Genomic DNA, 21837 nt, shown 5'->3' on the forward strand with positions numbered 1-21837 from the left:
TTCAACACTGGGTACTATCTGTGCAGAAGATTTAGCACAGATAGATCAGTAGATATTAAAGAAGCGTAGCTTTGTTTTTCCTAACAGTCATCCACAGTTTTATTGATTTAGATGCAGTGGTCTGGTTTTGGTGTAGGTTTCATTTCGATTTTCTATTCTTCACAGTGGAAAAAAATAAAGATTTTTAAGCAACTTTCAAGCTGAATTATCAAAGGTTTTAAAAAGATAAAAAAAGCCCTCAAAATTTCAGCTCATCTAAAGAACATACAAAAATCAATATATAAATGGACATTTTAAAGGCATTTCCAATAAGTCATATAATCTATGTTCAGCAAATAATTGTGAAATTCTCAAAAAATTTTAATAAAATTTTTGAATATTTTGCATAATATACTCTGCCTCTAACCATCATCAAGGAAATTCAAGTTTATATAGGAAGAGAAATGTCTTATAATTACTCCATATATTAAATTACAAGGACATACATTACACACGCACACACACACACACACACACACATGGCCATGGAAAGAAATTTGAGAATTAACAGCAACCTAAAGGCTGCTTAATAAAGCATGTTAAAGTGATAAGGAGTCTGACACTATAAAGCACAGTTTTTACAATAAAAGATGTATTGGGTTAATATGGCTACTCACTGATGCTTACCTGACTAAATATCTTAGCACATTAAATCATGGATACTTACAATCAGTCTTAAGATAAACCAGCTTTCACATTTTTAAGCCCAGAGTATGCTATCTTTCCTGCCTCACATACTTAAGTTTGAAAGTTCTAGGGCTTTAAAATACATCTTTAAAATATATAGTAAAAATAAACCCTGACAATTTGTTTACCAAGTTGAATTTGCTTTGACATTATTTTTTAAATCTATATAAAAGGACCTTGGTTAGAAGTCAATCAAATATTTTTTTTACATAGGGGAGAGGAGATAAAAGTGAATCTCACATTCACACAAGGCATTTAATATTACATTGAACTGCCTCCATGTTTTTATCCATATTAAATCAAAATAAATGTAACAATAAATTATAACAGTCACTGAAAAAAGAAATCAAAGCAGCACTAAAATTTATCATGTAGCATATATTTAAAAAAGCATAATAAAAGACTAAGTAAAACATAATATTTCTAAAAGTTCTGGTATTATTTTTATATTCTGTAACACACTATTACGAGTAAATATATTTCAAAATATTTTTCAATAGTCACTACTATATTACAATATATTTACATTTTAAAGCAAACCATTATAGTTCAGTTTCTATTGTCCTCTGGGAATAAATTAATCATTCTCTCTGGCTGTATTCAGTATACATTAATATTTAAAATACATATCGTTTTTTTAAGGAAGATTGGACATATAACACCAAAAATAAACATTACTTCTATGAATTCAAATAAAAAAGGCATGAATTATTACACATTGAGTTTAGCTTTTTGAGCCTAACTGTGTATCTATGAAGAGCATAATGATGTCATATTGCTTTTATTGCTGAAAATGTAATCCGAGCAAAGCAAAGGAGGAAAGAACCACCCGCAACCCAAACAAACTTAGCGAATACAAAATGAAAAGCAACATCAATTTCACCGCAGACAAACCCAGTCACACAGATTAAGCAAGCACAATACTGGTGCGTCTTATCTCTGACCACAGGAGGAGGGTAGACAGATTCTACAGGATGAAGAAATTCAGACTATGTAATAGGCAGAATCAATTGTTACCTGCCTCAATCAATGCCGCTCCACTTTCACTGTTCAGCAGCTCACAAATAATTAAAGTTATCCTGGACAAAAACCTCATCTGTAATGACTAGCTAACCGCCACCATGACAAACTTCAAAGTCAGTGATATCAATCTGAATTCAATAGTGTGGAACTGGATATAGCTGATGAATAAGTATGAATCTTACCCTGATGGTCCATGCACGTACTTCATCTGGGCCTGCAGTGAAAAAGTATTCTAGTTGGAGTGCTGCAAACCCAGCCTTAATGATCTTTGGCAAAGCACTGAAATAAAATGAAACAAATTCACTCAACACATAAGTTGATTGTGCCAGAAATCGGTATAGAGCTAAAATTATTCATTTCAAGCAGAAAATATTAAAAGATATTAGTAAATGACCATTCATCATTCATAATACACTTGAAGAGGTCAGAAAGCAAGTAACTATTTCTGAAAACATCCTTTCTAAAACTGGTTTTAATTGTATTAACCTAAAGATAACATTTTGAATTGTTTACTATTAAAAAAAATAAAAATCAGACCTACTCATCTTATGACTATTTTCATCCAATATTAATTATTTCCAGGACCTGGGTCATGAAAGCAAAATTATTTGATTGAAATCCAATATTCAAACAATATATTACTGTTACTCAGAAAAAATTAAGGCAACTGATTCACCCTTTCCCCTCCCCCACTGAACATGACGAAAGAGTTTTGGCGATCATTCCTCCTCAAAAATATACATAACTAATACCTATGTTATAATTAAAACACTGTACGGAGATGACAGATGACAGTTAAAAACTTAATTTAAAATAAATCTTTTCACTCTGTCTCATGGTAAAGAAAGGAGAAGATTCCCTCTTTATAATGGTAATTACTCTGTCATTTATTATTCTATCAGCGCAAGCAATTAAATTACTGCAAGGAAATAGTTGATAATAAAGTGTAGGGAAAATGAATGCTAATTAACCTTTGTGTCATGTTCGCTTCCAGATACTTCTGTCTCTCCTCAGCACTCAATTCTTGCAACTTGAGTTCCAAGGCCCCACTAAAAGGAATGACCAAGGCACCTGGGTCATACTTGTCCACCCACTCTTTAATTTTTATCAACCTGTAGACAAAAAAGGCCACAACATTATCTTGTAGTGCATGCATGACTGTACCACATTCATTATTATCAAGTAGCACATACATATTCATAAGAATTGCACGGTTTTATGATGCCATCTTTTTGTGTATAGCTTTCCAAGGTCAAGGCATTAACAGGCAGCGACTGCTTCAGGTATAAGCCATAATATTTTACTGTAACCTACTTTTACTTCAGCACATTATCTATGGGAACTATTGTACAAATATTTTAAAACTTTTTAGTTGTACTAAAATTGTTCAGCATTAACACCTGTACCCTTGAATAAAGCCTCAATTTTATAGTTTCTTATTTTCCTTATTTTACAAAGCAGATTTTAAAAGACAGAAAATATAAAGTTCTGTTTGTACAGGAATCACACCTAAAAATGCCAGCTAATTTTGAAGGGTCCCTGACAAACAAAGAATTCGTTCTATACAGATAAGTATATGCTGGGTTTAGTTACTTCTTAGACTAACAGAACTTATAGTTATCATTGGTTTCGAGGGGGATTTTTGCTAATCAAAATAAACATGTGCAGAAATACAGATTTACAAATATAGTTGATTGTGTACGCACTGTTCTTATGAACCTGACTTCTATAGGAACATAAATAATAGAACTGCAGAGGAAACAAATTCCTTTAATCACAAAAGATTTGGAAAGCCAAATCACTTAGGAAACTGATACTAGTTCTTGGGGACATTATTGAGCCTTTGTTTTTTTTTCTTTCCAAAGCATGGAGTATTTTGGCAAAATAGTGATTAGAACATAAATGAAATGAGTGTAGTTAATGTATTAACTGGGTTCAGATCCTACCACTTTCTCAGCTTTTTATTCCTAGGCAGGTTACTGAATCTTTCTAAGCCTCAGTTTCCTCATCTGTAAAAATGGAGATAATAATAGTACATAATATATCATAAAGAACCTAGAAAAAGAAAGAATGCCTGTAAACAGTAAACAGATAATTAACAGTAGTTACTAACTGTCACTCTCAGATAATCATAGCATATACTCCTACAATTCTGGAGCTGAGTTTAGTATAGGACTGACTATAGATTCCCTTGAAATTTATATTAAAAATTTTAATGTATGCCACAGTCTTACATAATTCCACTAGCCTCCTACATTTAGATGAAGGTTTTAATAGTTATTATGGCAAAATACTGTAGCAGAATCTTTTAAATAATCAATGTAAATGCCACTTTAGGGGAAAAGAAAAATAAGAACTAAATCACAAATCCTTCAAAACTCAGCTATCAAAGAAAATGGCAGAGGATCACAGTTGTTAGAAAATTAAGAGTATGGTCCACTTAGCAGGATTCAGGATGGGAGAAAGGGATGAAAAATTCACACAACGGTTTGTACATGTTTGTTATATAAAAGGAACTAGTTATTTAATATGTTATTAGTGGTTTTTAATCTTTGTAATAGTATTTTTTCCTTTGTTGCTATCCTAAAAAAATGGACCAACTCCTAGTATTTGTTTTGTAATAAAGTAGACAGCCTTCAAATACAATTCAAACCAGATATTTTCTCATCCAAAATTATGAAGGACAGGCAAAAAAAAAAGGGGGGGATTTAAATTGGTACTTCTGCCTATAACAACACAATGGGATTCTAGGTTACTTCATAGACTTATATACTACTCTATATTCACACAAAATTCTATATTAAAATATTATCATCAGTGGTTTTATAATAATAACATACTTTTATTATACAAGTTATAATCAAATATGTAATTTAAAAAGCAGATCGAATACCAAATGTAAATTCAATAAGTGAAATAAAACAAGCCCATGTAAAAGGACAATATAAAAATATCATATATATTTTGTTTCATAAATATAGTCAACATAACTAATAAAACTAGAACTGTTATGAAACAATAAGATAAGAAATAATTACTTTGGCTAAAACATCAATTCAGAATAACAATAGTTCAACCCTGTCATTTTAACAGCCTTTCCTGCAGAGTCCTTACAGGGATTATTTGCATTCCTCAGGTGTTCTATTGTACAATTCAGATGAATAAAGACTTACAAATCATTCCTCTACCGCCAATGTGAGACTTTGATCTGGTGAATACACCATTGTACCTTAACTATAATTGGCAAAAAACCTGACAGTGTAGAGCATCACAAGCTTAATAACAAAGGAGAATATCTCAAAGTGTTGACAGATGATCTTCATAATGCAGAAGCAGAGCTGGTACATTTTAGCAGTAAATGAGCACTGAGGTCTAAAGGTCTCTAAAGTGACTGACATCAGACCTGCTATAGCCTCACTAAAAGAAAAAGGTACCGTCACACTCTCCGTAAAGTGAGTTAGGCTCTTTGCCTGCAAGCTTCACTTTTGTGACTTTCACTGTCATAGAAAACATAGGGAAGATGAAAAGTGAGTTAGGTTCTTTGGCTGTCTGCTTTACTTTTGTGACTTTTACTATCAAACAAAAGTGAGAAATGTCCCAAAATGATTTTCAATTATATATTTGAAATAAGCCTTGGGTAATTAAAATATACAACTGAATTTCAAGATTATAGACTGAAATACATATAATGTATCTATTAGGTCTTATGGTTACAAAAGTGTGATAATGAGGCCAAGATCACAAGTTTGAACCCCATAGGGACCAGTTGCCTTTTGCAGAAAAATATCTATTCTCTTGCTACAAACCATACCCCAAACTGTAGCTAGTCATCTCAAAAATGTATGCTACTGGCACATGAGGGATATAGAAAATTAAAGTTGAGCTCAGTAGCACTACTAAAAAACAATTCCAAGCACATTCTGTCAAAGTGACTGAATAAAAATCTCCATGTACAAATGATAGCAAATATCAAAAGAAAGCTATCCAATTGCTAGTGACCAAAATAATGATGATGATACTGTCACAGAATATCAAATTATATGGGGGTAGGAGAAGAAGGAACAGTAAAGACGGTAGACTCCCAAAGAGTTAAACTGTAAAGACTTTTGTAGTATTCACTTTGCAAATTTATATGAACAGATTATTCCAAGGGGATCCATCCTTCCCCATAAGGAGCCAAAGCCACGTTTGATTTCCTTAAAGTCTTATGAGTGACAAATAAAAAGAGGAGTAGCCATTAGTTGTGTTTTTCTCCCGGGTAGTAATTCTATAGCAAGGGGACAAAGCAGGAACAACTAGTTTTAGATTAAAGAGTGACGGTTTGAGATACACTGGAAGATTGTGATCTGTAGATTTTTTGGCAGAATGAGATCTTTAGCATTAAATTTCCAAAAGAGCATGTCTCAAATTTACTTTTAGTCTTATAATCTGACCTTCCCTTAGCCAGTCTTAAAATTCCAGATTCCAAAATTTGATTTTCCTAGGGTTAGTTTACATTATTTATATTTCTTTTCCCGGATACTAATTTTATTACTAAAAATTCTATTTATTTCTTTTTCAAACTTACCTGCTGTTTTGGGGCAATATTTTACTCTTATCTTATAAATTCTTTGTCCCTTTTAACATTAACTTACAAATTCCTTTCAGAGTACTTTTGACTTCTAGTTTCTTGGGTATAACTCCTCCCCTCCACCCCTGGTCATCTCGTAATGACCTCTGGAGACAGCTGGTTCCTGTATATGTGGCGGGTGTGTGTGTGTGTGTGTGTGTGGTCATTTTGGGAGCTGCAGTTCGTGCCAGGCTCTGGGTCAGTTTATATGTTTTTAGGCTTAGTGTTTCAGCACTAGGTTATGGGTAATGACTTTAACAGTGCAGTTCCAATCTCTAATTTAGTCAGAATAATAGTTTTCTCCCTTGGCTGGAAGGGATAAAGGGTATTTTCTAGAATCTGATCACAGAAAGGACTGTTCCTTCTAGGCTTCATAAGTTAGCCTAGTTCCAGTACCAATAGCCTGGAACCCATACCTTGACTCTGATATGGACACTAAAGTCTCGAAACCACATATAGTAGTCCCTCTTTATCCAAGGGGGTATATGTTTCAAGACCCCCAGTGGATGCCCAAAGCCTTGTATAGGACCAAACTCTCTATATAATATGTTTTATCTTCATTAAGTCCAGAACTTTCTACCTTTTCACTTAAAGGAAGCACTTTATGGCCTCTCTTTGGCATATCCAAATCACCAGCATCAGTACCCTTGCACTTTGGGGCCATTATTAAGTAAAATAAGGGTTACTTGAACACAAACACTGAGATATCATGACAGCCTGATAACCAAGATGGCTACTAAGTGACTAACAGGGAGTGTCTACGCCATGGACACGCCAGACAAATTCACATCCCGGTTGGGATGGAGCAAGACAGTACAAGATTTCGTCATGCTACTCAGAATGGCGTGCAATTTAAAACTTAGGAATTGTTTATTTTTGGAATTTTCCATTTAATATTTTCAGACTGTGGTTGACCTACAGTAACTGAAACTGCAGAAAGCGAAACTGCAGATCAGGGGGGAACTACCTTATTAGCCCAGTTTTCCCTGAGGGCCACGTACTGTCAATTTCATCCTCTGTTGTCACTGAGTTTCCTTGCTTTAAAGCCCTGCTGTGTGTTCTAAAACTACCACACCATCATCAATATCATCTCCTTCTGGTTATTTTATCTGATGCTTCTATGCATTAGGAACAAGAAGGGGGCCTTCTGTATTGGCTCAGTCCACCATCTTAACTAGAAGCACTCCATACTAGAGTTAAATGCCCATATTATAGTGTTCTAACACAAAAACTTTCAAACTTTTTTTGACCACCATCCATGGTAAGAAACAGATTTTACACTTCGACGCAAACACGTGGTATACAGACATATTACTTTCACACATATTATCCAAACTGGGCCAGGTTTCAATAAACAACACTTACCTTTGTAAAAGGAATAGAACAACCCCAATAGTGCTATTTGACATTCTGCATAAAAACCAAATCTTGCAACTTGAAATACTCCCTGAAACAGTTTTCTCTAGCAGACTTTAATAAGAGCTTTGACTTTTTTTCTATACCTCATGCCCTTCTAGTCTTTCAGCTACCCCCAGGAACTCAAATTCTGATTATATTTTCTGAAAATCCTTTAAAAACAGGTCAATCCAGCACTAAAGGCAAGTTATATTACCATTTATGGTACCTTTGTTGAACATTAGGACTTTCTCAAATCTGCTTATTCTGCTTAGCAACATCAAAGTATAAAATCTTTTAAAATGTTTCATATGGTATTATTAGACCCTTACATATATCTTACATAGTTTTCTGAGTGAACCTATCTATGTCTTCTTTACTTTTTTAAAAAATCAGCAATGACAACTTATTTCTGATTATACAGAACTGGTGACAAGAACCACGTCAATATTCACAAAATGATGTCATTTACACAAAAGAGGGTCCAGGGCTGGTTAATGCAGTGACTTAACATCATTCAGTCAATGTCATTAAATACCTTGCCTTTACTAAGCTACCTCCCCTCCCCTCATGCTGTCTGTGGTTTGGATGTGCCATTAATCCAGGGGGCACCAATAAACACTGAGGTCGTTTGTACTCTCCTCCCTTGAAGGTTTACTCTCATTCCTATTACAACTACTCAAGAGTTCCAAAGAATGACTTCACATATCATAGCCTTCTTTTCAATTTTCCAAACATGACTACTACAAATTAATGTCAATTTACAGTGTTAACCTATACAGTGTTACAATAAGTTTATAATGGAAACCTGTACTATAATTAATACTATAAACAATATATTTAATATAAACTGAAATATATCATAAATAATATTCTTTCTTAGTCAAAAAATTAGCTCTAGAAAATCCACAATTCACAACTCTTCAAAATTCCTTGAATAAAATTATTAAAATACATTTTGACTTTCATTTTATTTCCACTTGTAAACATTCTTTGAATTAAGGTTATTAAGAAAGTCAGTGGTTAAAAAAGAAAAAACAGGGAGTAAAAAGAAATACTAAAAAAATGCTAGTGTAATTCACTAATGTCTGGAAATCTAATCCCTCTTCTAGAAGAGAGCTCTATCTTTGATACATGTAAGAGACTTCAAGTTTCAGTGTTCTTGCCTAACTTTATGGAGCTATACAGAACAACAATTATAACTTTGCTATTCAAAGTATGATCACATACTTGGGTGTGTGATAGAAATGCAGAATCTCGGACCCAACCTCAGACCAGAATCTGCACTTTAACAAGATCCTCAGGTAATTCATATACATGTTAAACTTTCAGAATCACTGAACTAAAAACTTTGAAAATAAAAGCACATTAACTGAAAGCATGGAAATGTCTGGGATGACTATGCAGATCATAACTAAGCAGATGCTGACTATCTTATCCCACTGATACAGGAAAAGAATGAGAATGACAGAAAAATTCCTGCTTACATCTCTCAGGTTAATTAAACCCAGAAGTGGAAAAAGTGACTAGAATTTCAGGAAGTATAAGAAAAATGTTTGCTTTGAATCCCCTGCAAAGTCAAAGAAGTTTCAGATTCACAGTAAAAATAATTAACTCGTTTAGACAGAATTGCTAAGGTCAATGGTTTCTTACTTTATAAGGCATAATCGTGCCTTTCTTTCTTTCTTTTCTTTTTTCTTCCCTCCTTTCCTTCCCTTTCCCCTTCTCTCCCTATCTATTTTAAGATGGCGTCTCACTCTGTTACCCAGGCTGGAGTGCAGTGACTTGATCATAGCTCAGTGCAGCCTCAAACTTTTGGGCTCAAGGTCCTCCTGCCTCAGCCTCCTGAGCAGCTGAGAGGGCCCCAAGCAATTATGCTTTTCTTATTCTAATAAGCCTCAACACCTGGGAAAACACCTGTAGTAATTTAGCTTTGGAGTCTAGATTCAAAATATAGGAAGTGATTCCAGCAGAGAGAACACTGAAATCTAAATTTATATTAAGTAAAAGAAATATTATTACAAATTTTTCCCTATAAGGACCTCACAAAACCACTGTCTGAAAAGACTCATTCATTCTACAGTCACCATAATAAAGCTCTGTGTGTGTGTGTGAGAGAGACAGAGAGGAAGACAAATAAATTCTAGAGAAATGGGCATTTCTTTTACAGCAAATAAAAACTGGATTTCAGGCTGTTTTGAGGATTAAAAAGCTTTCTGACTGTAGTGACAGTGATAACTGGAAGGCTATCACAAAATTAAAATAAGTGTTATGACAAGCAGGCAACCTTAAAAGTAAATTAGAAAAATAGGAATACACTTAATCCAACCCTTTGGGTTCACCATGATTCCAGGATTTTGTTAACTCTCAGTATGCTTTAAAAAAATACGTGCAATTAATTTATATGTGATGAACATGAAACAACGTCATAGAAATCATTTTTAGGTTTAGCAAAAAAGGCTCAATTTTTTAAGAAAAGGTTCTTTGCAATGAACAAACAAGTGGTAAGGAAACATGAGGGTAAATTCTAATTAGTTTGAGTCAATCATGGTTCTCCCTTCTCCAGATGGCAAATGGTTTAAGAGCAGGCATGTGAACCATTCTGGGCAAAGGAGCCAATGGGGAATGAGGGGAAAGCCTGTTAGAGGTTCAGGAAAAGGTTCCAAGAGGTTCCTTTGGCTCTTAAAAAGAGAAAAGAAGAGTCTCTGCTGAACACTATTTTGGATCTTACTTCTGGGACTCCAGCAGCCATTTTGTGACACTAAGAATGGAAGTGAGGAAAGATGGGAAAAATCCCTTAGGTCTTGATATCACAGCAAGACCGAATTAACTAACAGAGGAGACAAACTTCCTTAGGTCTTACTATTTTGGGATTGTCTTTGTTATTTGTAGCTAGAAGCAGCCTGATACTGCTAATGATGACACTTTGGGGTTACCCTTATTTAAGTATATGACTGCAGCTCCTCTTACTGGTCTAACTCCAATTTATTCTTTAAGACACAAAGAGCTATCCTGAGCTCCCATGTGGGCAGAAGCAACCACCACATTCCACCGTACACAATAAATTGCTTATTTTCTATTTATCTCTTCCCACTATAGAAAAACCTTCTGGGGATCAGGGACTATGTCTTTCTTTCTTCCCTGCTATATTCACAGAACACTCCTAGTACAGTGCCTGGCACATAGTGGATACTCAAACATTTTCTGAATGGATAATAAGGTAGAAAGAACTTTAGCTAATAACTAGCCGAGTGACTCCAGGCAGTTATTTAATATCTCTTACCTTTAATTTACTCAACTGCAAGCTGGTCTAGATAAGTAGTTTCAACCTGTTCTGAGTTCCCTAATGGATTTTCCGAGCTGCTTGGAGCAGAAAGGGTAAGGAGGGTAAGGGAGGAAGGAATGATGAGATTTTGGACCCTCCACTCTTGGATTTCAACAAGAGCTACTTCATTTTCACATGCTGGGCTTCTACATAAGATTTCATCTGAAGACAGAGGTATGTTGTTTTTAATGACTCCAAAGTTCACTGATTGAATGACCCTTTTCAAATGGAAAATTTGGCATATGCCAAAAATCAAATAAATGCTGAAATCTTCAGACACTTCATTCAGATTTCTGCTTAAATGCTACTTTTCAACATCTTTTTAAAAAATAGTCCCTCCCTCCCCACTTTCTGTCTCTCTCTATGCCTCTACTTTGACTTATTTTTATTCATGGTACCTATTATATTATGTACTTAATGTTTATTGTCTTCCACCTAGCATCAATGGACCCACCTGACCAGTTATTAGGGCAAGGAAATTTTTAAATATTTTGTTCACTGCAGTGTCTCCAGCACCACCTATGATAGTGCCTGACACAAGCAGGTGCTCCATTAATGTTGGGTGGATCAACAGCTAGGAATGAATTAAGTTGCAACTTAACCTAAAAAAGATTAGGTCAAAGAACATTCAGAAGCATATATGATTCTTAAAGACCCTGTCTACCTGTCTTCTGCCAGGGTCAACCTTTAGAAATTAGTAAGCTATAGTTGTGTTCACCATCGGAGTTATGTTTATTTTTTTTTGCTAGAATGGTGAAGTGAAAATCACAACAACAGAACCTGGGGGAGGCACACCTAATTGCTGTAAGTTATATAAAAAAAAATTCCTAGTACAGTGTGGGGTTATTTTCATTCCCAAGTTATATCTGTGCTTTAAACTACTACAATTCATTTCTGAACTAGTAAGCTATTAACCGTCTCAAGGTTCACTGTGAATGTATCAAAATGAGCATCCCAAACTTTTAGATGCTTTCCGAATCTCAGGCTTCTTACCCCACTTCAAGGGTACTAAAGTTAAGATTTGTGTTCATACTAAGTGAGCCCAAGTAGGTTATATTTTTCAAACTTTAGAGCAGCATTTCTCAAAATACAGTCAGTGAACAACCTGTGAATCCAGGGCTTTACAAAAAACCTCTAAATTTATGATCTCTGGAAGTGGCGATTTGCATTTAACCCTTACAATACTTTACACTCTGCTGTCTAAAGAGTCACTGTTTTTAATTGGTATCTGTATCTTGAGCCTATGAAACTCTGTTAGGCAAAAAAATTTCCCAACTATATTATGATCATATATACAAAATGAAATTACTTCTGGCCACGGGGCTACAGATCAACTGTCTTTTCCATTCTTGTTCAAAGAGGACAACAGCAGGTTAATACAGTCTACAACTGAAATATGAATTTATAGGGAGAGCCACAAATCTTGATTTAACTATCACAGATATAATTTTCTAAGAAGGTAATGATATCAGAGATGGGACTTTCACATCCAGACTATTTATGAAGATGAAGAAAGTCAAAAGACTACCTTTGATATCTTTGGGAGAGATGGGAAAAGGATGGTGGCAATGAGTGTGTCCATCTGGAGGGGGAAGAGAGGCAGAGAGAGAGCGAGCGAGCATGCGTCGCAGCACATGTGCCATAGTGGTTGTATGCCAGAGACACAGGACCATAAAGATGATGAAAACTTCAGTACAGAGTCTTTTTGAGAGTGGTCAAAATTTATGAAGGGTCTATAAATGATAAAAAACTAGACTGAGGCAGAAATATATTTAATAGAAGTGTAAGACTGTACATGGAAAACTGCAAATCATCACTGAAAGAAATTAAAGAGCTAAGTAAATGGAAAGACATCCCAGGTTAGTGGAGTGAAAGACAATACCATTAAGACAGCAATATTCCTCAATATTCCTATAGACTCAATGTTCAAAATTCTGGTTTTTTTTTTTTGCAAAAATTGACAAGTGAATCCTAAATTTGATATGAAAATGCAAGGACCAAGAATAGCCAAAACAATCTTGAAAAAGAACAAAGTTGTAGGACTCGCCCTTCTCTTTTAAAACTTACTATAAAACTACAGTAATCAAGACTATGTGGCCACTGGGCATGGCGGCTCACACCTGTAATCCTAGCACTCTGGGAGGCCAAGGCGGGCGGATCGTTTGAGCTCAGGAGTTTGAGAACAGCCTGAGCAAGAGTGAGACCTTGTCTCTACTAAAAAAACAGAAAGAAATTAGCTGGACAACTAAAAATATATATATAAAAAATTAGCCGGGCATGGTGGCGCATGCCTGTAGTCCCAGCTACTCGGGAGGCTGAGGCAGTAGGATCACTTGAGCCCCGGAGTTTGAGGTTGCTGTGAGCCAGGCTGACGCCACGGCACTCTAGCCTGGGCAACAGAGTGAGACTCTGTCCCAAAAAAAAAAAGACTGTGGCACTGGCATAAGGCTAGACATATAGATCAATGGAACAGAATTGAGAGTCAAGAAATAAACTCACACATCTACGGTCAACTGATTTTTTAAAAACTGTGGTAAAAAACACATAACATTTACCATCTTAACACCTGTACATTTAGTTCAATAGTGTTAACTGTATTCACACTGTTGTAAAACAAACCTGCAAAACATTTTCATCTTGCAAATCTAAAACTCTACACCCATTGAATAACACCTTCCTGTTTTCCCCTATCCCCAACCCCTGGCAACCACTATTCTATTTTCTGTTTCTGTGAGTTTGACTACTTTAGATACTGCATGTAAGTGGAATCATATAGTATTGTCTTTTTGCGACTGGTTTATTTCACTTAGCATAATATCCTTAAAGTTCATTCATGTTGTAACATGTGACAGGATTTCCTCTTTAAAGGCTGAATAATATTGCATTGTATGCCTATATTTTCTTTATCTAATCATTTATTAACAGATATTTGGGTTGCTTCAACCTCTAGCTATTATGATACTGCAACGAACAAGGGTGTGCAAATATCTCTTCAAGATCCTGCTTTCAATTATTTTGGATATATACACAGAAGTGGGTTTGCTGGATCATATGGCAATTCTATGTTTAGCTTTTTGAGGAATCACCAAATTGTTTTCCCTAGTGGCTGTACCATTTTATATTTCTACCAGTAATACAGAAGAGTTCCAATTTCTCCATATCCTTGTCAGCACTTGCTATTTGCTGATTTTTTGATAGTGGCCATTCTAATGGGTATGAAATGATGTTTCACTGTGGTTTTGATTTGCATTTCTCTAATGATTAGTGATGTTGAGCACCTTTTCATATTCTTATCATTCATTGTATATCTTCTTTGGAGAAATGTTTATTCAACTTCTTTGCCCATTTTTTGAGTTCTTCATTTGTTTGTTGTTGAGCTTATGGTTAATGTACTTTTTTTTTTTTTTTTTTTTTTTTGAGACAGTCTCACTGCATTGCCCGGGCTAGACTGCCGTGGCGTCATCCTAGCTCACAGCAACCTCAAACTCCTGGGCTCAAGCGATCCTCCTGCCTCAGCCTCCCGAGTAGCTGGGACTACAGGCATGCGCCATCATGCCCGGCTAATTTTTTCTATATATTTTTAGTTGTCCAATTAATTTCTTTCTAATTTTAGTAGAGACAGGGTCTCGCTCTTGCTCAGGCTGGTTTCGAACTCCTGAGCTCAAACAATCCGCCCGCCTCGGCCTCCCAGAGAGCTAGGATTACAGGCATGAGCCACCGCGCCCGGCCTGGTTAATGTATTTTTGACAAGGGTACCCAAACAATTCAACGGGTAAAGAATAGTCAACAAATGGTGCTTAGACAACGAAACATCCACATACAAAAATTAAAATGGACTAAAGGTCTAAATATGAGTTAAAAATTAATTTTGTGTACCAAAAGACACCAAAAAGAAAATGAAAAGACAGTCCACAGAATAGGAGAAAATATTTGGAAATTATACATATATGGTAGGGGTCCAGTATCCAGAATACATACAGAACTTTTGCAACTCAACAATAAGACAGAAACTAGATTTAAAAATAGGCAAAGAAGGCCGGGCGCGGTGGCTCACGCCTGTAATCCCAGCACTCTGGGAGGCCGAAGCGGGCGGATTGTTTGAGCTCAGGAGTTTGAAACAAGCCTGAGCAAGAGCGAGACCCCGTTTCTACTAAAATTAGAAAGAAATTAATCGGACAACTAAAAATATATAGAAAAAACTAGCCGGGCATGGTGGCGCATGCCTGTAGTCCCAGCTACTCGGGAGGCTGAGGCAGAAGGATTGCTTGAGCCCAGGAGTTTGAGGTTGCTGTGAGCTAGGCTGACGCCACGGCACTCACTCTAGCCCGGGCAAAAGAGTGAGACTCTGTCTCAAAAAAAAAAAAAAAAAGGCAAAGAAATTTGAATATACATGTCTCCCAGAAGGACATACAAATAACAATAATCACATAAAAAGAAGTTCATCATTAGTCATTAGAAGAATGTAAATCAAAAACCATAATGAAATACCACTTCATATCCACTAGGATAGCTATAATTAAGAAGACAGACAATAAGTAGTATATCCATACAATGGAATATTATTCAGCCATAAAAAGAAATGAGACACTGCTATATGCTACAAATGAGTGAACACTGAAAACGTTATGCTAAGTCAAAGAGGCCATACACAAAAGGCCACATACTGTATGATTCAGTTTTTATGAAATAGCCTTAACAGGCAAATCCAAAGAGAAACAAAGTAGGTTAGTGGTTGCCAGGGGCTAGGTGGAGGAGGCAAAAGAGAGTCCTTGTTAATGAGCATGGGTTTCTTTCAGGGGTGTTAAAATGTTCTGGAATTAGTGGTGATAGTAACACAACACTGTGAATATACTAAAAACCACTGAATTGTGTACTTTAAAAGGGAGAATTTTGTGTATGTGAATTATTATCCAGAAAACAAAAAAACCCAAACTAAACTGAGAACTCATCTAAAGATACAAAACAGAAATGCTAACATCCCCCACATTGTGATCCTATTAATGTGTGACCTTCCTGTGGAGATAGTACAGCCAATAAAAAAGCAGAGATGTTTGAGTAAGGCAAACATCAATTCAAATTACAGCTCAATTGCATACTAGCTATAAGAACCTGGGGAAGCCGTTTAAGCTTCCTGAGCTTCAGTTTAATCACCTATAAAAAAAATAATAATACCTACCCTAACAGGCTGATGTTAGGATTAAAGTGCTTTGTATATAGGAGGCCTTTAAATATGTTCTCCCCACCCCAGCAGGGGGCTGGGACAGGGGTGAGGGGAACCTTCAAATGTTAGCCTTCAATCTGAGCTGTCTCTGTCAGTGAGTGGGTCATTCTCAATAGTTACAGTAGAGTTAGAAATACTGTTAGATTGCCTGTGAGTAAGGAATGGGAGCTCTTTTTAAAAATCAGGTCTCTATTTTTGAGAAGGCTTGCCCGACTGAATCTTTATGGGCAGGGAGGTAACTGGAAGAAAAAGAATTCAAGCACAATGACTGAAAAAATATATATTAAACAACTATGTGTATTAATAAGCATGACACTAGATCTTGGGGATGTAACTTTGAAAACGGAGGGTGGGAGGTAAGAAAAGAAGCCAATACTTTTAATGATCTTTTCAATTACATGCTTAAAATATTTTTTTTCAGGTAAATTTAGTTAGAATAACAAAGGAAAAAAAGAAAGGTTTTTGTTCATAGCTAGAATTTTGTGGTGCCAGTAAGAAAGTCAGAAACTCCCAGGGGAAAGAAAAATATGTATGTGTATGTCAGAGGCCACTTGCAGAGATATCCTTTCCCAAATGGATCTTTCTTCCTGAAGTTGTTCTTAATTCAACCTCTGGAGGGTGCTTCCAAAAGAGTCCATTCCATGATCCCACTTACCAAATCCTCTCACTATTTACCAAGTGGGGTGTATGTGAGTTTCATAAAGGAGTAGACAAAGAAGGATACAAAGCCAAAAAAAAAAAAAAAAAGGCACTGTTTCTGTATTTTTGAAGAATTTGAGGACAGGGGAGAAACAAGCACTAAAAAAGGAATGGTAGCTCTTACACAAATTCCGATAGTTACAAATAGGTACACGAAACTTTTCTGTTAACATATATTTTCAGAGAAGCTAATTGGAACTGTGCTAGATGAGAAATGAAATATCTTGGGGAAAAAACTCTGTATCTTTTTCCTTATCGGTGGTATGTATGCAACCAGTGGTAAAACTTTCAGCTGCTTTTGAAAGCCTTACTCTCTTATAAAAATGTTTAATATAATTTGGTGTGCGTAGTCTTATACAAATGCCAGTTGGCTTAATGGAATATTTTGACAGAAGCAAAGGAATAATTGAGAAATGTGTTGGAGTAGAACCATATCCACCAAAATTTGTAGTTGGTTTCATAGCTTATAGTTTGTCTTAATAATCAATCAATAATAAGCCAAAGCCCATTATTTCACTGAAAAGACATCATTGCATGCAAAATGAACTTTTGCAAATAAAATACAAAAATTAATTTATTTTAATTAAAGAACTCCCACAGGCAACCTGTTTGCAAAGGAAGCAGTATAGAATATGGTTACAGAACACTGGGGTCAGACACAGGAGGGATATTGGCCACACCATGGAACTTTCTAAAATCTCGGTTTTCTCACCTATAAATGGAGATGATAGTAACTACTTCACAGGGTTGTGATGAAGATTAAATGAGAAAGTACACGTAAAATTCTTAGCATGGTATCTGATACAAGGTAAGGGTTCAACATGTATTAGCTATAATTATTATTTGTGAAGTGAAGAATGGCTTCCTCAATGTTCACAGCACTATTTCTTAAGCAGAATTGTGTTGTATTTACCTGTGACCTGGCTATTAATCAGTTTTATCTGAGAAGGAAGGACTAAGCATTAACCACTTCAAAGGTATGTCTTTTCTTCCTTAAACTGTCCTGTCTGCTGTATAGACAAATGGCAAATTTTGCTACCCATTAAAATCACTGAGTGATAATCCTGCAACTTCTAAGAAGGGGTAAAAAACCATTTAAGGTTGCAAATATCATATAAGTAACAGATTTGAGGTAAACCAGCAGGAAGCCTATTTGACTTTGTTATATTCTCTAAACCAGTATTACTCTAAGTAGCCAGTAGAGGAACCATTTGTTACTCACCTCTGGATATGAAGAGTGGTTTCACATACCCTATTTTCTGGCCATACTGGAAAACATCTTATCCCTTTGCTTCTATCCCCAGTGCAAAGGTTTTTTTCTACCACCCTGGAACATTGATAAGTTATACCTATCTACTGTTTTCATATAAATTAATTCATTTGAAAAATTGCCAAAAATAATTTTATTAATAACATTATAATTAAATATTTGAGTGGTTTCTCTTACTATAAGATTTCTGCTTAGTATACATCAAAATAATAATTATAAATGAGAAATGAAATGTTATGCAATTGACTTAAGCCCATTTAAATTTTGTTCCCAGTAGAGATACAGAATAGGTTTCCATCTTCTAATAATTACTGTAACAGTCATTAAATGTACCTTATTGTTCCACTGTAATCAAAGAAACAAATATTAAAATTATATCATTATTTATCTATCAAATTGGTAAAGATTAAAACAACACTCAATGTTGGCTGGGGTGAAAACAAATGTATCTTTCTTGAATGGCTGCATGGATGTTCACTACACTTTATTTTTTTAAAAAAGTCAAATAACCAAAATAAGAAACACTGGGGCACCTATATAAATAAAATATAGTACATGGAAATAATAATATATGACACAGCAATTAGAAAAAGTACTATAAAATGTACGGAAAAGACATTCATGGTACATTGAGAATATTGGTTCATGCAAGAAGTATTTATTAACTATATTATGTGTCAGACACTATGCTAACTAGGTGCTGGGTTGGCAGGAATCCATGAGACGAACATGGTCCTTCTCTTCACAGACATTACCAAATCTGCCTGTTGATCTCTCTAGGAATTTTATATTTATACGTAACTAGTAGGAAAGAAGGAGCCATTAATAGCTTTAAAATATTGTTTTTCTGAGATACATTTAACAAAGAATTAAAATGCTTAGATCTCAGATGTTCCATTCAGTGAGTTTTGAAAATTTTATATACACGTCACCACCATCCCCACAAAGATATAGAACATTTCCATTTCCCCAGAAAGTTCTCTTTCCAGTCAATTTTTTTTTTTTTTTTTTTTTTTAAGACAGAGTCTCACTGTGTTGCCCGGGCTAGAGTGCCATGGCGTCATCCTAGCTCACAGCAACCTCAAACTCCTGGGCTCAAGCAATCCTTCTGCCTCAGCCTCCCGAGTAGCTGGGACTACAGGCATGTGCCACCATGCCCGGCTAATTTTTTCAATGTATTTTTAGTTGTCCGATTAATTTCTTTCTATTTTTAGTAGAGACGGGGTCTCACTCTTGCTCAGGCTGGTCTCGAACTCCTGAGCTCAAACAATCCACCCGCCTCGGCCTCCCAGAGAGCTAGGATTACAGGCGTGAGCCACCGCGCCCGGCCTCTTTCCAGTCAATCTTCATCTCCTCTCCATGTTACTCTGTATATTTTATTAGTGAAGTGTATGCTTTGCATAGGATAAATAAACATATCACAATTTATTTATCCATTCTCCTACTGATAGACATGTGAGTTGTTTCCAGTGTTGGACTATCACAAATAAGGCTGCTACTCTTGTGTAATAAAACACTTATATGAACATGTTTTCATTTCTTTTGACTAAATACTTAAAGTTGGAATTACTGGATCACAGTATAGATATATGTTTAACTTAAAAGAAACTGCCAGTTTTCCAAAGTAGTTGTACCATTTTATACTCCCACCAGCAATGCATGACAGTTCCTTTTGTTTCACTTCCTCGTCCACATTTGGTGGTGTTAGTTATTTTTATTTCAGCCATTCTGGTGAGTGAAAAATCATATTTAATTGTGTGTGGTTTTAATTTGCCTTTCCATGATGAAAGATGCTGAGTACCTTTCCATGTTTATTCACGTATCTTCTTTTGTAAGGTGTATGTTCAAGTTCTTTGTTTATTTTTAAAATTGGGTCATTGGTCTTTATACTGTTCATTGGTAGAGATTTTAAAAATACATTCTGGATACAAGTCTTTTGTCAGATATATGTGCTGTGAATACATAGTTGGTGGCTAGTCTACTAGCCATAGTAGTGGCTAGTCTACTCATTTTCTTAATGGTGTTTTTTGATCAACAGAAGTTTTTCATTATAATGAGGTCCATTTTTTTTTTTTTTTTTTTGAGACAGAGTCTCACTCTGTTGCCTGGGCTAGAGTGCCATGGCATCAGCCGAGCTCACAGCAATCTCAAACTCCTGGGCCCAAGCGATCCTCCTGTCTCAGCCTCCCGGGTAGCTGGGACTACAGGCATGCGCCACCATGCCCGGCTAATTTTTTTCTATTTTTAGTTGTTTGGATAATTTCTTTCTATTTATAGTAGAGACGGGGTCTCGCTCTTGCTCAGGCTGGTCTTGAACTCCTGGGCTCAAGCAATCCTCTCGCCTCGGCCTCCCAGAGTGCTAGGATTACAGGCATGTGCCACTGCGCCTGAGGTCCATTTTTTAGTGCTTTTTGTGACTCATCCAAGAGATCTTCGCTTATCCCACATTGTGAAGATCAATGAAGAATTGTGGAATGAAAGAAAGGAGGAGTGAAAATATTTAAAGCGAATCAGAATGCCCTGTAGATGAAAAGAAGCTGCAGAGTCAAGGATGATAAGTTGTTGATAAGAAGCTGTTGCCTAACTTGAAAATGAGTGGTAAGGTTTTTGTCTTGGTTGATAAGCAGTACAACTGAAGAGGAAGGGATGAATGAAGGCCAGATTTAGAAGAAAAAAGATGGAACTTGGTGATTAACTGACTATGGTATATAAAAGAAGTTATGTTAAAATGATTTGAAGAACTTAAATCTAAATGATTCAGAGGGTGCTAATACTAACAAAGATAGGGAAGTTTGAAAGTAGATTCTACTGTGAATATCATTATAGAAAAAATAGGGAGTTTAGTTTTGCACACATTACATTTAATATGATAAAGGAATATCCAAATGAAGATTTCTTGTTGACAATCAAGAATAAGGAAACTTGAAATGGGCAAAGAGGAGGAACCAAGGCTGCACACTTATAAATCATTAGCAGAGAGCAGTGCTTCTCAAAGCAGCATCCACATATAAGCAGCATCAGTATCAGCTGGGAACTCGATGGAATCCACAGGCCAATCCTAGACATACTGAATCCAGAAACTCTGGAAGTGAGGCCCAGCAATGTGTTTTAATAAACCCTCCAGATGATTCTAATGCACACTAAAGTTTGAGAACTACTAGCACATAGTTTAGAGTTGAGGCATAAGCACAAAAGGCAAGTGGAAAAAGTTAATAGTCTCACAATTACTAATCCCTAGGGAAGAGTCATGGCAGGCAGAGAGAAAATCAGAGAAGAGATTAGAAGACAAAGGCTACTATATCTATCACCCAAAAGCCAAGCAGAAACGAATGTCATGAAGTCTCTAAGTTCAGTTTATTCTGAGAGAGACAGCAACATACACATAGAATGAAAGTGCTCTTTCATCCACTCAAGGCCTCTCCCTATCCCCCCCACCCCCTAAATGGGAGTCATACTGTTTTGACGAAAAACATTATTCCTGATCTATTTTCTATACTGGCTTATTTAACTAAGGAAAATCTGCAAAGTAATAATAGAAGTATGTTGCTATACAACCACATTTCTTTGAA

General features: G+C 35.8%; 1 protein-coding gene across 1 annotated transcript in view; it reads right to left on the minus strand.

Moving 5' to 3' along the window:
• Nucleotides 1-21837, minus strand: part of OLA1 (Obg-like ATPase 1) — a 167371-nt gene that overhangs the window by 4060 nt on the left and 141474 nt on the right. Inside the window, exons 8-9 of the mRNA XM_012650767.1 lie at nucleotides 2721-2861; nucleotides 1932-2028 (exon numbers count right to left, since the gene is read on the minus strand). Of these exons, the coding sequence (XP_012506221.1) occupies nucleotides 1932-2028; nucleotides 2721-2861 (238 nt within the window). The remainder of the gene's footprint in view (nucleotides 1-1931; nucleotides 2029-2720; nucleotides 2862-21837) is intronic.

This window comes from Propithecus coquereli, unplaced genomic scaffold (genome assembly GCF_000956105.1).
Source record: "Propithecus coquereli isolate 6110/MARCELLA unplaced genomic scaffold, Pcoq_1.0 Scaffold34, whole genome shotgun sequence".
NCBI classification, from domain to species: Eukaryota; Metazoa; Chordata; class Mammalia; order Primates; family Indriidae; genus Propithecus; species Propithecus coquereli.